Below are 16,237 nucleotides of genomic sequence, written 5' to 3' on the forward strand. Positions count from 1 at the left end.
GGTTTCCCTTTCTAATTTACTCTAATTTCTAAGCCTCTAATGTCAAAATCTCTAATTTTGAGGCCAGTGACCCATAACACCCACTTTGAAATACCATCCTTCTGAGCCCCATTGTGTGGGCTCTTTCCTGAATGGTGGCCCCTGTTGCCATCTTAAAGATATAGTCAAGATAGAGCATCACATTCCTCTGAGAAACCTGAGTGTAGGGAATAGCTCCATGCCAGCGCTGGACAACCAGCAACATAGGTCACATAGGTGAGGCTTGAACTGCAGCTGATTTGAGTCTTGGCAGAACACCTTGTGATCCTCCCAGAAGGTGAGAGCATGAGAAGCTTGCGAGGAGCTGCAGTAAGGCCATTTGCCACTCAGGTGTCTGTCTTCCAAGAAGGCTGTTGTGAGACAGGTCTTCATTGCTTCCTGGGTGGTGATGAGGCTTTCTGCCTCACCTGCCTCGAGTACAGCTGCAGACTATAAACAGCCTTAAATACAGCAGGGTTTTAGCTCCTCAGCAACAAGGTATTCCATATCTCATGTTGAAGTCATCTGACTCCTTTTGTTATCCTTTTGGTGTGAGACAAAAGCTCATGGGGAGTTGGTACCTCTTGGCTACTCTCGATTTGACTGTCTTTGCAAGTACTGATCTGTCTAAACTTAAAGAAGGCTCATTGTTTCTCTACCAGCCAAATCGGTTGACCTTGTTTGAAAGCATCTCATTCATTAACTAATGGTAAAGAAACAAACACAAGAACCAGATAGATACTACCTGGGTTCTAGAGACCTAGACGTGACTACAATGAGGTCATGATTCCTTCCTTTAACATTACTGTCTTGTTTAGGATATAAGCAAGAAAACAAGTATTTATAAGGCAATGTAGAAGTAATACAGTAGGGGAGCCTAGGTGGCTCAGTCGGTGAAGCGGCCAATTCCCGGTTTTGGCTCAGGTCATGGTCTCATATTTTGTGAGTTTGAGCCCCACATTGGGCTCTGCACTATCAGCATGGAGCCTGCTTGGGATTCTCTCTCTCTCTCTCTCTCTCTCTCTCTCTCTCTCTGCCTCCTCCCACTCTCTCTCTCATAACGAATAAACATTTTTTTTTAATGAAGTAGAACAGTGAAAGCAAAATATGGCAAGGGGAGGGACACCTACATAAGACAGTGTGCTGAAAGGGAAGGGAGGAGGCACACAAAGATGGAGGAAGCAAAGTAAGAGAAGTTTTCACATTGGAAAGAAATCACGGACATTCAAATGTAGTGTTAATCAGATTTTGTTCAATAATAACCCTTTTTATGGGCCCTTGGCTGGCTCAGTTGGTAGAGCATGCAACTCTTGATCTCAGGGTTGTGTCCCATATTGGGTACAGAGATTACTTAAATAAATCAACCAAAAAAAAAATGATCTTTTCTAGGCTTTTCTCTAACACTTATTTTGAAGCTCTCAGTCCTTCCTTTCAGCTCAAAAGTATTTTCCTCTGGGCATTTATTTTTGTAATGTTTATTTATTTATTTTGAGGCAGAGTGAGAAAGAGAGAATGTGAGTGGAAGAGGAGTAGAGAGAGGGAGAGAGAGAATCCCAAGCAGGGTCCATGCTGCCAGCAAAGAGCTGGACAGGGGCTCAATCCCATGGAACTGTGAGATTATGACCTGAGCCAAAATCAAGAGTTGGATGCTTAACCGACTAAGCCACCCAGGTGCCTCATTTTTAAAAAATGGTTATCCCTCTGGGCATTTAAAATACACTGGTTAGGGGTGCCTGGGTGTCTCAGTGGGTTAAATGTCTCACAGTTATGAGATTGAGTCCCCACTCCAGCTCCATGCTAGGCGTGGAGCCTGCTTAAGATTCTCTCTCTCCCTCTTCTTCTGCCCCTCTCTTGCCCACCCCCCCCCTCAAAAATAAAATAAAATACACTGGTTAAAGATTGCATTTTAGCCAATAAGGGCACTGCACCAGGAGTCTTTTGATTGCAAGTGGCTAAAAGCCTATAGCAGGCATTGTTAACTTCTTACATAAAGCACTCCCTATTACTTCTAATACACCCCATTTTTTTTATTGGAGGGGGGCAACACTCTGCCCAGACATATGCAGTGATTGAATTAAGCCATCCATGACCATTCTGTTTCTCTTTGCCAGATATTCACTTCACCTCCCTGGCAGCTAGGAATGGCCATATGATTCAGTTCTGGTCAATGAGATGTAAGAGGAAGTAATTTGTGTTGCTCAACAAATGTATCTAATTCATGTAAGTTATCAAATTTATTGGCATAAAGTTGTTCATAATATTTCTTTAATATTCTTTTAATATCTATTGGACCCGTAGTGATATCCCCTCTTTCATTCCTAAACTTGGTAATTTGGGGGTTGTTTTTCTTTATCAGTTGGCTTCCAGTTCATCAATTTTATTAATTCTTCAAAGAATCAACTTTTGGCGTTATTTGCTCAATTATTTGTTGTCTATTTCATGAAGTTCTTTTTAAAAAAAAATTAATATACAGTAAAATTGGCTTTTGTTGTGACATATAGCTCTATGAGTTTTAACATATGTATACATTTGTGGAACTACCACCCAAATCATGATACAGAATAGTTCCATTATTCCATACAACTTCCTCAAGATGCACTCACAACTGTCCTACATCCCCAACCCAAACAACAACTAATTTATTATCCATCAAAACAGTTTTGACTTTTCCAGAGTGTAATATAAATGGACTTATAAAGTATGTCACCTTTTACATATCTTTCATTCAGCATTATGCCTTTGAAATTCATCTGTTATCACATGTCTCAGTAGTTTTTAATTGCTGAGTGTAGCTGAGTAATATTTTACTGTAGGTATTACAGTTTGCTTATCCATTCAACCATTGAAGGACTTTTGGGTTATTTCTGGATTTGGGCAATTATGAATAGAACGACTATAAATACTCATGGGTAGGCTTTTGTATGTACCTAAGTTTCTATCTCTCCAGAGTAAATATCTAGAAAAGAGACTGCTGGATCATATGGTATTATGGACTGAATGTTTGTGCCCAGCCCCAAAATTCACATGTTGAAGCCCTAACCCCCAATGTGATGGTATTTGAAGATGGGCCCTTCAGGAAGTAAATGGGTTTAGATAAGGTTATGAGGGTGGGGTACTCATAATGGGATTAGTGCACTTAAAAGAAGAAATGGAGAGAGCTTGCTTCCTCTCTCTCTCTCTCCCCACCATGTGAGGGCACTATGAGAAAGTGGTCATCTGGAAGTCAGGAAAAGAACCCTCACAGAGAACCAAATCAGCTGGCATCTTGATCTTGGACTTCCCAACCTCCAGAACTGTAAGAAATAAATTCCTGTTATTTATGCCACACAGTCTATGTTATTTTGTTATAACAGCTGAAGCTAATACATCTGACCTTTTTCTTTTTTTAGTTTCAATAAATTGAATTTTAACTTTTTTTTTAAAAAAAGAAGCATTGAGGGGTGCCTGGGTGGCTCAGTCGGTTGAGCGGCCGACTTCAGCTCAGGTCATGATCTTGCGGTCCGTGGGTTCGAGCCCCGCGTCGGGCTCTGTGCTGACAGCTCAGAGCCTGGAGCCTGTTTCAGATTCTGTGTCTCCCCCTCTCTGACCCTCCCCTGTTCATGCTCTGTCTCTCCCTGTCTCAAAAATAAATAAAACGTTAAAAAAATTAAAAAAATAAATAAATAAAATAAAAAAGAGGCATTGAGCCAGAATCAACAATATATGACACATAAAATATGAATCTGGAAAATAAGCATTAAAAAATTATATACATAAAAATCATATATATGTATAATATGTATAATGTATTTTTTATATATGGCTTTTTCCCCCTCCCTAGAAAATCTACCTAGAGAATAATGTTGGTGACCAATATGTAAAATGTGCAACTGCAAATATGTTGACATCTATGTTTAAACATTGTAATGAGTTAAAGGAGATTAATTAGGTTAAAGGAGATTCTCTGTCCCTAGAGAGAATGTATGAGTGTTTCACATGCTCCACATATTCATCAGCACTTGGTGTTATCTTTTGTTGTTGTTTAGCCATCCTAATATGTATGTGGTCATATCTCATCATGGTTTTACTTTTTATTTATTTTTTTAAAGTAGGCTTCATGACCAGCGCTGAGCCCAAAGCAGGGCTTGAACTTATGACCATGAGATCAAGACCTGAACTGAGATCAAGAGGGGGACACTTAACTGACTGAGCCACCCTTGGATGCCGCTCATCATAGTTTTAATTTGCATTTCCCTAAAGTTTAATAATGTGTAGAAACTTTTCATTTGCTTGTTTGCCATCCATAAATACTCTTCTGTGAAGTGTCTGTTCAAGTACCCCCACTCCCAATCCACCTCTTTTAAAAAAATTTTTTTACTGATAAATTTTTGAAGTTCTATATATATTCTAGATAAAAGTCTTTTGTCTTACCACTTGCAAATCTTCTCCCAGTCTGTAGCTTGAATTTTATTCTTAATAGTATGTTTTACAGAGAAAAATGTTAATTTTGAACTTCAATTCATCCATTGTTGTCTTTCACAGGGCTTTTGGTGTCATAACTAAGAATACATAACACTAGGACATGAAGAGTCTCTCATGTTTTCTTCTAAAAAGTTTTATATTTTTATATTTAATATTAGGTACATGATTTATTGTGTATTAATTTTTGTATAATGTATGAATTATAAGTTGGGGTTTACGTGGGGAGAGGGTTTGCATATAGATGTTCAGTTATTCTATTTGATAAGAAGTTTGTTTCAATTGCCTTTGCATCTTTATAAAAAATCAATCAGCCATATTTTTGTGGGTCTATTTCCAAACTCTCTAGCCTATTATACTAATCTATGTGTCTCTTTGCTAATACTATAACCTTGATTACGATAGCTTTATCATAATTGTTAAAAATCTGGTAGCATGAATCCTCCAACTTTGTTTTTTTTTCAAAATTATTTCAGATATTAGCACTCCATATAACTTTTAGAATTAGTTGTCTATATATATCTACAAAAATATCCTACTGGAATTTCTATCAGAATTACATTAAATCTATTGATCAACTTATGGACAACTGGCATGTTAATTATATTGAATCCATCAATCAATACATGATATCTCACCATTCGGTTTGATCTTTGATTTAAAAATTTTTTATTTTTAATTAAAGTGTAGTTGACATACAATATATTAGTTTCAGGTGTATAACATAGTGATTCAACAATTATATACATGATGAAATGCTCACTTTGATAAATGTAGTTACCATCTAGTGTCATACAAACTTATTATGATAGTGTTGACTATATTTCCTATGCTTGATCTTCTTAGATTTTATTCATCAGCACTTTGTAGATTTCAGTGTACAGATCCTTCCCATATTTTGTTCAATTTATTCCTGAGCACCAACTGCTTTTTGGAGCTATCTAAAATGATATGTTAAAATATCTAGTTGTACATGGCCAATATTTATAAATATACAGCTGACCATTGACAACATGCATTTGAACTGTGTGGATCTGCTTACACGGGGATTAAAAATGAATAAATACAGCACAGTACTGTACATGTATTTTCTCTTTCCTATGATTTTCTTAATACCATTTTTTCTCTAGCTTACTTTATTATAAGAATACAGTATATAATGTATAAATTTGTGTTAGTTGACTACATTATAGGTAATTCTTCTAGTCAAAGGTAGGCTATTAGTAGTTACATTTTTGGAGAGTCAAAAATTATATATGGATTTAAAAAAATTTTTTTTATGTTTATTTAGTATTAAGAGAGAGAGAGACAGAGCATGAGCGTGGGAGGGGCAGAGAGAGGGGGAGACACAGAATCTGAAGCAGGCTCCAGGCTCTGAGCTGTCAGCACAGAGCCTGACGCAGGGCTCAAACCCACAAACCGTGAGATCATGGCCTGAGCCAAAGTCGGATGCTTAACCAACTGAGCCACCCAGGCACCCCTATATGTGGATTTTTGACTGTGCAGGTAGTTTGGTGCCCCTAACCCCACATTGTTCAAGGATCAACTGCAATTGATTTTTGAGTATTGACTTTTATCCTACAACCTTAACAAACTCCTGTATTAGTCAAGGTTCTCCAGAGAAACAGAAATAGGATCAATTTATAACATATATATAAAGAGACTTATTAGAGGAATTGGCTCATGCAGTCATGGAGGCTGAGAAGTCCCACAGTCTGCTGTCTGCAAACTGGAGAACCAGGAAAGCTGGTGATATACTTTCGTCTGGTTGCTGTACTAGAGGCAGGAGAAGATGGATGTCTCAGTTGAAGCAAAGAGAGCAAATGTGCCCTTCCTTTGCCTTTTTAGTTCTGTTCAGACTCTCAAGGGATTGGATAATACCCACCCATAATTGGTGAGGGTGAACTTCTTTCCTCAGTCTACTGACACAAATACTAATCTCATCTAGAGATACCCTTACAGACACACTCAGAAATAATGTTTTATCAGCTATCTGGGCATCCCTTAACCCAGTAAAGTTGACACATAAATTAACCATCACAATTCTATTAGAAGCTTTTTTAATAGATTCAGTGGAATTTTCTCTGTGGATAATCATGTTATCCACAAATAGAGAAAGTGTATTTCTTAACTTCTAAACTGTATTACTCTTCTTTTTCTTGCCTTATTGCACTGACTAGGACTTCCAACACAATGCTGTGTAGGAATGGAAAGAGTGGACAAACTTTCTTTGTTCCTAGTCTTAGGGGGAAAGGGATTCAGTCTTTCATAACTAAGTATGATAATGACTATGTTTTTTGTTTTGTTTTGAGACTTTATATATTTTTAGAGCAGTTTTAGGTTTACAACCACATTGAGAAGGAGGTAGAGAGGTTTTCCATATACCCCCAACCTCCACACATGCATAGCCTTCCCCATTGTCGACACCACTCACCAGAATGGTACATTTTTTTACCAAGGACGAACCTATATTGACACATCATAATCACTCAAAGTCCATGGTGTACCTTGGGGTTCACTCTTGGTATTGTACATTCTATGAGTCTGGACAAGTGTATAATGACATATCCATCATTATGATATCTATATACAGAGTATTTTAACTGCCCTAAAAATCCTCTGTACTTTGCCTATTTCTTCTCCCCTACACCAGCAACTACTGATCTTTTTGTCTCCATAGTTTTGTCTTTTCCAGAAAGTCCACTATATAGTGGAATCATATATATGTAATCTTTACAGATGGACTTCTTTTATTTAGTCTTATGCACTTAAGGTTTCACCATGTGTCTTCATGGCTTGAGAGCTCATTTATTTTTAGCACTGAATAATATTCCATTATCTGGGTGTACCACAGTTTATGCATCTATTCACCTACTGAAGGGACACCTTGGTTGCTTCCAAGTTTTGGAAATTATGAATAAAGCTGCTACAAACATCCATGTGCAGGTTTTTGTGTGGACATACATTTTCAACCTCTTTGGATAAATACTGAGGAGCATGATTGCTGAATCATATGGTGAGAGTATGTTTGGTTTTGTAAGAAACTGCCAAAATGCCTTCCAAAGTATCTGTACCATTTTGCATTCCCACCAACAATGACTGAGTTCCTGTTGCTCCATACCTTCACCAGCATTTGGTGCTGTTGGTGTTTCACATTTTGGCCATTCTAGTTGGTGTGTGGTGAACTCTAGGTTTTTAACAGATGCGCTTTATCAGTCTGGGGAAATTACCTTCTATTTGTAACATAAATGGATGCTGAATTTTGTCAAATACTTCTTCTGCATCAACTGATATGACAATGTGGTTTTTCTTTTTGGAATTTACTAATCTGGTGGATTACTTTAATTTTTGAATACAGGGTCAACCAGATAGTCCTGGGGTAAATCCCACTCATTCCAGGTGTTTTATTGTTTTTATACATTGCTGAATTCAATTTGATAACATATGTTGAGGATTTTTGTGCCCACGTTCATTAAGGATTTTGTTTTTCAATCTGTTATTCTCCCTGTTGTTTACATTGGGTAATTTCTGCTGGTCTATTTCATCTGTCAGTTGCATTCTTCCGCTGACCTCATCCAGTGAATATTTTGGTTGTCGTATTTTTTCAGCTGTGAAATTTCCATTTGGGTCTTCTTTATATCTTTGATTTCTTTCCTGATGTTTTCTATCTCTCCATTCATTCATTCTTTCATCTTAAGCATGGTTATAACAACTAATTTAAAGTCTTTTTCTGACAATTGTAACATGTGTGTCATTTAGACAGTGGCATTTGATTTTCTTTTTCCTTGAAAATTGAGATATTCCTGGTTCTTCCTATGCCTAATAATTTTGCATTATATCCTGCACATTTTGATACTATGTTATCAGATTCTGGATATCTTTTAAACCCTAAACAGAAAGTTGATTTGTTTTAGCAGGCAGTTGCCTTAGGTAGAGTCAGGCCCCAAGTTCTGTGAGGACTGCCATTCCAAAGTCAGTTCAGTTTTCAGACATTTCCAGTCCTTTGTGCATGCTCCCCAGTGGCCGATCTGGATCTGGGAAAGTAGTCTACCCTGGAGCTCAGTTCTCAGTGCTCTGCTATTGAGGGTCAGATCCATGCATGTGTAGTTTAGAGGCAAGTAGAGGTGTTCATCCATTACTTTTGGGGACTACACTTGATCTCTCTCCTCTTTGCAATAAACTCAACATTTCCTAGCTCCCTGAAGCCTCCCTTCATAGTCTTCCAGCTACAAAGCTGGGGTTTTCTGTTTCCTTGCTCTGCTATTTACTTCTCTCAATTGTATCTGCATCCTGGTTCAAGCAATGATAGGAAACAGAGAGAAAAAAAGCCATTGGGATTGGCACCATACTCTTGGAACCAAAGCTCCTCAGATCAGAGAGAAGGGCTCCTCTCCCTCTGAGTTTAAGATGACTTCCCTGTGACCCCTGTCCTTGCTGTGTTGCTGCTGCTGCCATTGTCATAGTATTGCCTGGAAGGCTACGATAGGAGAGAAGTCAAATGAAGAAAAAGAGATATGGGTTTCCCCCATTGTTTCTGACCTTAGGAGCCCCTTTCTTTGGCAAGACACAGAGCACTTCTCTTAGAGTTCTTCCTGTTCTCTTTCTGTGTGCACTTCTGGGTTTCAGGCTGCCTTTGAGTCTAGGCTGGGAGATACCAAAGTGAAATAAGGGTAAATTCAGTGCAGTTCAGGGGAACTTCAGATTCTCATCTTCTTCCCCAATCTGCTTGCTGTTATTTACTTTGAGGAGTCCTCAGGGAGCAGCTGCTTCATGCATTCTGTCCCAGATTCTGTGGGAATCTCTCTGTGGAGAGAGAGACAGAGTGGAATGTGCTTTCTCTACCTTCTTTAGAACCGAGCTTCTATTCTTATTTTTTTATCATTTTGTGCCTTCTACTTATTTGGCTTTAAATTCCTATATTTTTTCCCCTAGATTCTTAAGGTAGATAATTAGGTCACTGAATTTAAACCTTTCTTATATTCTTTTTATTTTTTAATTTTTAATTTTTTTTTATTTGAGAGAGAGAGAGAGTACACAAGTTGGGGCGAGGGGCAGAGGGAGAGGGAGAATCTTAAGCAGGCTCCATGCTAAGCATGGATGCAGGGCTTGATCCTACAACCACAACCCTGGGATCATGACCTGAGCCCAAATCAAGAGTGAGCCGCTCAGCTGACTGAACCACCCAGGCGCCCCTTAAACCTTGATTGTTTTCTAATGTAAGTATTTAAAGGAATGGTACCTCAGGACTTGAGTCCTGTTTCTAGGTAGTTTTCCTAGATCCTTCCTCCATGTGTCGGCTTCATCTGCCAGCTATAGCAGCAATGCCTGCCATCATAGCCACAACAGCATCTGGAGATAGAAAGGTATCATCTCTTTTATATGTCTCTCTTTTAGAGAAAGCAAACTTTTCTGGAAACCATAAAACAGGTTTCCCCTAGCGTCTCATTGACCCAGATTAGGTGATATGCCCATTCCTAAATCAGAATTACTTGCAGGTAGAATAGGATTACCATGACTGGCTTAGATTAATAATTTGGGGTTGAATGAATATTGAGAAGTCAAACTGTATGATCACTTAGGTGACAAGACTGCTAATAGGTGATGAATAAAAGCAAAGTTTAATGGATTAATCCAGTTCTAATGCAACCTACTGACCTGTCCAAATGGAGATATTCTAGTTAGAATCCTGACGACTCCTTCTGCCATGTACTAGAGTCAGCCAAGTTGCATAGGAAAAGATAGCAGATGTTTACCTGCTGATCATTAGCTCAGACACTAGAGTTCCATGTGTTATATAAGCTGCCAACCAATGTCATTCTAGCCTTTAAATAAAAATAATCCTTCAGTTGTAGACAAACTAGTTAATCTGAGCTAAATTCAAATTCAAGTAAGATTAAGAGACCCAAATGAGATACATACATTAGGTAAAACTTCAGGAATCAACAATTAATTTTGCATATAGCTTTATACAAGGAAATACTTTGAATTCAAGATGGAAATTACAACTAATTTTAATATTATTTACTAGCCATCCAGGATTTGTCTATATGGTCCATCCAAATCTTCTTCTAAGGCTGCTAGTGTAGTCTCATCCTTGCCTGTCCTCAACGTTAGTGGAAAAGAGAACATTATTTGGGCTTACATTCAGTCGTCCTTTCACCAAACACTTGTCTGGATTTTATCTCCCAGGTCCTCCGCCTTTCAACAACATTCATTCCATAAGGTTTTTACTTCTGCTTTTGCTAGAATATGAACTTTATTAGGGCAGGAATTATATAAAAGTAATCTCCTCTTTGTTTCCCCCAATGCTTTTTTTAAAAATTGTGGTAAAATATACATAAAATTTACCATTTTAACCATTTTTAAGTGTACAATTCAGTGGCATTAAATACATTCATAATGTCATATAACAATCATACTACCCATTTCCAGAACTTTTTAATCAACTCACACAGAAATTCTGTACTATTAAACAACTCCTCATCCTCTTCCCCCAACACTGATAACCACTAGTCTATTTTGTCTCTATAAATTTGCCTGTTCTGCACACCTCATATAAATGAAATCGTACAATATTTCTTTTTTTGTGTTTGGTTTCCTTCACTTAGCATAAAAGGTTTTCAAGTTTCATCCATGTTGTAGCATTATCAAAGTTTCGTTGCTTTCTAAGGCTGAAAAATATCCATTATATACATATATCTCTCACATTTTGCTTTTCCATTGATCAATTAATGAACACTTGGTTATTTTCACCTTTTGGCTACTGTAATACTGCTATGATCGGGGTGTTCAAGTATCTGTCTGAGTCCCTGCTTTCAGTTCTTCTGGATATATACCTAGGAGTGGAATTGCTCGATCATATGGTTATTCTATGTTCAGCTTTCTGAAGAGCTATAAAACTGTTTTCCACAGTGACTACACCATTTCACATTCCCATCAGCAATGCACAAGTGTTCTGATTTCTCCATATCCTTGCCAACATTTGTTACTTTTTGTATTTTTAATCAAAGCCACCTAAATGGGTATGAGGGGATATCTCATTGTAGTTTTCATTTGCATTTCCCTAATGATTAGTGGTGTTGAACATCTTTTCCTGTACTTATTGGCCATTTGTGTATCTTCTTTGGAGAAATATCTATTCGTGTCCTTTGCCCATTTTTGAAATGGATTGTTTGGGATTTTTGTTGTTGTTGTTGAGTTGCAGGGGTTCTTTATATATTCTGGATATTGATCCCTTATCAGATATAATTTGCAAATGTTTTCATTCTACAAGTAATTAAGTGCCTGTTATGGGTCAGGTACTGTGCCAGATGCCTCTGGAACACCAGTGAATGAGTCAGTTCATTCTTTCAAGAAACATAAAATAGCAGGGTCAACACAGAAGCAGATATAAGTGTCCGTTTGGTGGGGTAAAAAGTTATCACAATTCTTCTCAAATATGCAAAGGAAAATGGAGCTAATTTCTTATAACTGATGTTTTTACTTCTTGAATCTCCACCCCATTGGGTGGGTGGTGGTGGTAGTGGAAGGATTTAATTATTCATTTCATTTTAAGTTCAACTCCCTAACATGGCTATTCCTTGCTCTGCCCTTTTCTGCCATCTGGATACCTGGGAAGGGGGTTTCACTCACACTAGGTGAGGTAGTGCTATAGATTAGGTCTCAGTTGGGCTTGCTGTCCTTTTCTAGTCTCCAGTCTTCACAGTTGGTCTGCTGTTGTGCTTGCTCATCAAATTTATAGCAACCAATGATCTGTTCTTTTGACTAGGCGGGAAGCCAGTATCCCTTCCTTTGTGATTTGTCCCCACATCAGTTTTAACCACCCTGTAAGGTATGGCTGAGACTCCCAGCTGATTCTGGGCCCACTGGGTCCTGCAGCTCTTAGCTATAAGATCCACAAAGTTTGTGCAACAGTCCCAACTCTCCAGGTGGTGCAACCAGCTCTTTTCCAAGGTCCCCATTGGGCATGGAGATGTTAGCTGGTAGAGGCCCTTTGCCTAGCACTACAATGCCATTTTTACAATAGTTCAGTGTTGGAAAATAGGAAGTCTCTTCAGCAGTTGCTTTTCCAATGCAATCAATAGGAAGGGGGTGCAGTCCTCTCCCCTTTCAATCCCCTCTGGCATTTCTGCAGGGATTGGCTGCAGAGATGAAGGGACACCTGTGTCTGATCTCTTTGCCTCATCATTACCAGGGGCAAGAGGGCTTTTCATTTATCTCATGTCTTCTTTCTTCCCAAAGTACCATTCCTCCTCCTCCTCTTCTTTGGGACCATATTTGCAGCTTGATATTTTAAAAATATTTTGGGTAATAAATACCAGTAAGAACAGACTGCTATGTAACAAATAGAAGGGTGTGGTAGTGGTCCCCAGCCTACTCTCAGAGTGTTAGGGTAGGCTTCCTGGAAGAAGCCTAAGGTAAAATCTGAATACATAGGAGTTAAGTGCAGCAGATGTTAAGAGTTCAAAAGGAGCACATGCAAAGGCTGGAGGCAGGAGAACTTCTGAAAATTCAGAATATCTTTGGCATAGAGTATGAAGGCAATAGCAAGAGATAAAACTGAAGAGGTAAGCTGTGGTCAGATCATGAAGAGTCTCAAAAACTTTTAGGAGCTAACTGTATATTAAAAGCAATGGGAAGCGTATGTTTTGAGCAAGGAAGTGACATGATCAAGCATATGTTTTTGAAAGATCATTTTGGTTGAAAGAAATGGAAGCATATGAAGTCAAAGCTAAGTCACTTTGCTCCCCCTCACTCAGGGATTAGCTACCATCTCAAATTTTGTGGATGTACCAGAAAAGTATAGAGTTGGAGGGTCAGTCACATCACCATCTTTAAATATTGAAGAGATGCATTCTCAAGGAAGGCAAAGGATGAAGAAATAGAAGAGGGGATAGGTAATTACTAACGGCAGCCAAGGTCCTTCAGAGGTGAGAAGGAATGACGAGGGGCCAGCGAGACCCCTCTTTCATTCTGAAGATGGGAAATGATGGGCGAAGTGTAGATAGGTTGGCAAATTTGATGGCAGGGAGTTTTTTTAAGTTATTTTTCCCCCCTGTAATGCAGGAGGCAAAATCATAGCCATCTGCCCATGAAGAGGTGGCCAAGGAGTATAGTAAACATTGTTGGCTGACCCATTGTCATTCCCAATCCCCACCTGTCCTGCTGCTTCCCCTCTAGAGATTGAAAACCCATGCTTTCTGAAACACATTTGCAAAAAGGAAACATAGCAGAATTTTGCTGGGGATTCTTGGAAAGCTTTTACTTTTCCTAGTAAAGGAGATGGTCATTGCTGGAGCTCCACTTCCTTTTTCTTCCTGACTTGATCCTGGATGTTATTCCTGAAGCTCTCTTGTCTGATAAAATAAACATGAGGGAATGACCAAAGGGCAGAGACCACATCCAGACCAGTTGTTGTTCAGCTGCTGATTGACAGCCAGCATCAACTAACCTCCAGCTTTCTGGTTACAAAACCTTATTTGTTTAAACCATCAAAGGTGGATTTTGCATCCAGAATCATTCCTGATACAGGTAAGTTTAAGGACAATGATAAACGTGTGATCTGGTTTCATGTAAAGAGAGAACATAGGCTTATAGCTAATATTAAAGGCCAAGATGAAGTTAAATTCTTAAAAATACCGATTTCATTTGGGAGTATTCAACATCTGTGGGAATTAATCTAATAGGGGTGCTAATATCATGCTAATTTTAAAAATCAAGGTTAGCCGAAATCATATTAATTCTCCATTTAAATAAACTAGCCCCTTCCACTCATTAGGTGACTTTTTAAAAAATGTTTTTAATGTTTATTTATATCTGAAGAAGAGAGATACAGAGCATGAGTGGGGTGGGGCAGAGAGGGAGACACATAATCCAAAGCAGGCTCCAGGCTCCAGGCTCCAAGCTGTCAGCACAGAGCCAGACACGGGGCTTGAACTCAAAAACCATGAGATCATGACCTGAGCCAAAGTCAGACACCCAACCGACTGAGCCACCCAGGCACCCCTAAGTAAATGACTTTTATAAGTGCAAGATCACTCAAGTACACAGCAACAGTCTTAAAAGTTTCGTCATGAACTTAGATGATATGACTCATACCACCTTCTTGTGGAGAAATTCAGATTACTCACAATGCAGGGAATACAACCTTTTAAGGTTTATGGCAGCACCAAGTGAAGACAACTTCCCTCAGAACACTTGATTAAGATTCTGTCATTTTATTCACATAGTAACAACAAACTCTTTCAATAATTAAGCAATAATTCACAATACATATTTCTGAGGCATTTGCTGCTTTAATAGATGGCTTGTTCCTTTCTTTAATTATGAACAGAATGAGCCCAAATAAAGACTCCTACACTTTTAATAACTGAAAATATACAAAACCCTATATTCCTATTAACTACAGCTACAAAGTATAATCACTATCAGAAAATTCTGTAATTACAATTTATATTCACCTCTCTCCTTACCAATCTTATGTTATTAATATTCTGAGTAGAGCATAGTAATCCCATATTTGGGTCTGGAGTTACTCTAAGCACTATATATGGTTGGATTTTCTGATAATGCAATGTTTATACTTCACAAGAAACCCGCTCAGACAAAGAAGTTTACTATGAGTCCCCTCTTCCCTTCTCCTGAAGACTTTCATTTCTGATGTTTGCTTTCCATATTGGGTAACTGTGGCACCACAAAAAACATTATAATGCATGTATTCTTGTAATAGTTTTATCAAGAATCTCTAGAAAAGGAAACGTTATGTTGTACACTGTCAGAATAATTTTAATAACATACAAGTCAGTCATTTTATTTTTAAACAAGAAATCTAATTAATTTAACTATGGGTAAAACTCAGTGGACTCTTAAATTTTTTTTTTTAACGTTTTATTTTATTTTTGAGACAGAGAGAGACAGAGCATGAACGGGGGAGGGTCAGAGAGAGAGGGAGACACAGAATCTGAAGCAGGCTCCAGGCTCTGAGACGTCAGCCCAGAGCCCGACGCGGGGCTCGAACTCACGGACTGTGAGATCGTGACCTGAGCTGAAGTCGGACGCTTAACCAACTGAGCCACCCAGGCGCCCCTCAGTGGACTCTTTAAATTGAAATTTGGTAATGTCTTCTTTTGTACGGGAGCATCAAAACCCAGGGTCTCATGTCCTGACAACCGGTCTACAAACAAGCCTTACTAAGCATGCATAAGACCCTGAAAAGGTTGTCTTGTGATGCCTGAAACATATTCACAGCTGATTTATGCCAGAAAGGGGGCCATGAAGAACAGTGAAGGATAGTGGTTAGTTGTTAAGGGTTTCCTTTTCCTTTTCCATGTAAGCTGTGGTACTTCTCCATCACACGCCACACTTGCTAATATTTGTATTGTATCAGTCTTAATGGGACAGTGTTTTCATCTCCCTTTTTTCATTTTAAGATGACCATGAACCTTATATGAGCACCCACAGATAGCTCTTTTTATTAGTAGAATGTTCCTTATGTAGAATGTTCCTAAGACATGTAGAGCCATCTTAATGTTTTCACGGGTTTATTTCCAAATTACATTGAAAAGGAAATTATTTATTTCCTACATAGGAAACTACTTAGTATCATCAATAGTATATAGGCTTTTGTGAATTTCCATAAGAGATTAAGTGCCTTTACTCATCTGCCTCCTAACAATGAACCTGGACATTTCAGCCTAGGTGTGAAGGTATCAATTCTTTTGAGTTTCCTCAATCCTATTCTCGTATTTTGAATCTGGTAAGA

The 16,237-nt window shown here is 38.4% G+C and overlaps 1 protein-coding gene across 1 annotated transcript in view; it reads right to left on the bottom strand.

Moving 5' to 3' along the window:
* LOC122203126 overlaps positions 1-16,237 on the bottom strand; it is an 87,096-nt gene that overhangs the window by 60,769 nt on the left and 10,090 nt on the right. The window contains exon 5 of the mRNA XM_042909687.1: positions 447-468. Coding sequence (XP_042765621.1) covers positions 447-468 — 22 coding nt within the window. The remainder of the gene's footprint in view (positions 1-446; positions 469-16,237) is intronic.

This window comes from Panthera leo, chromosome D3 (assembly GCF_018350215.1).
Source record: "Panthera leo isolate Ple1 chromosome D3, P.leo_Ple1_pat1.1, whole genome shotgun sequence".
NCBI classification, from domain to species: domain Eukaryota; kingdom Metazoa; phylum Chordata; class Mammalia; order Carnivora; family Felidae; genus Panthera; species Panthera leo.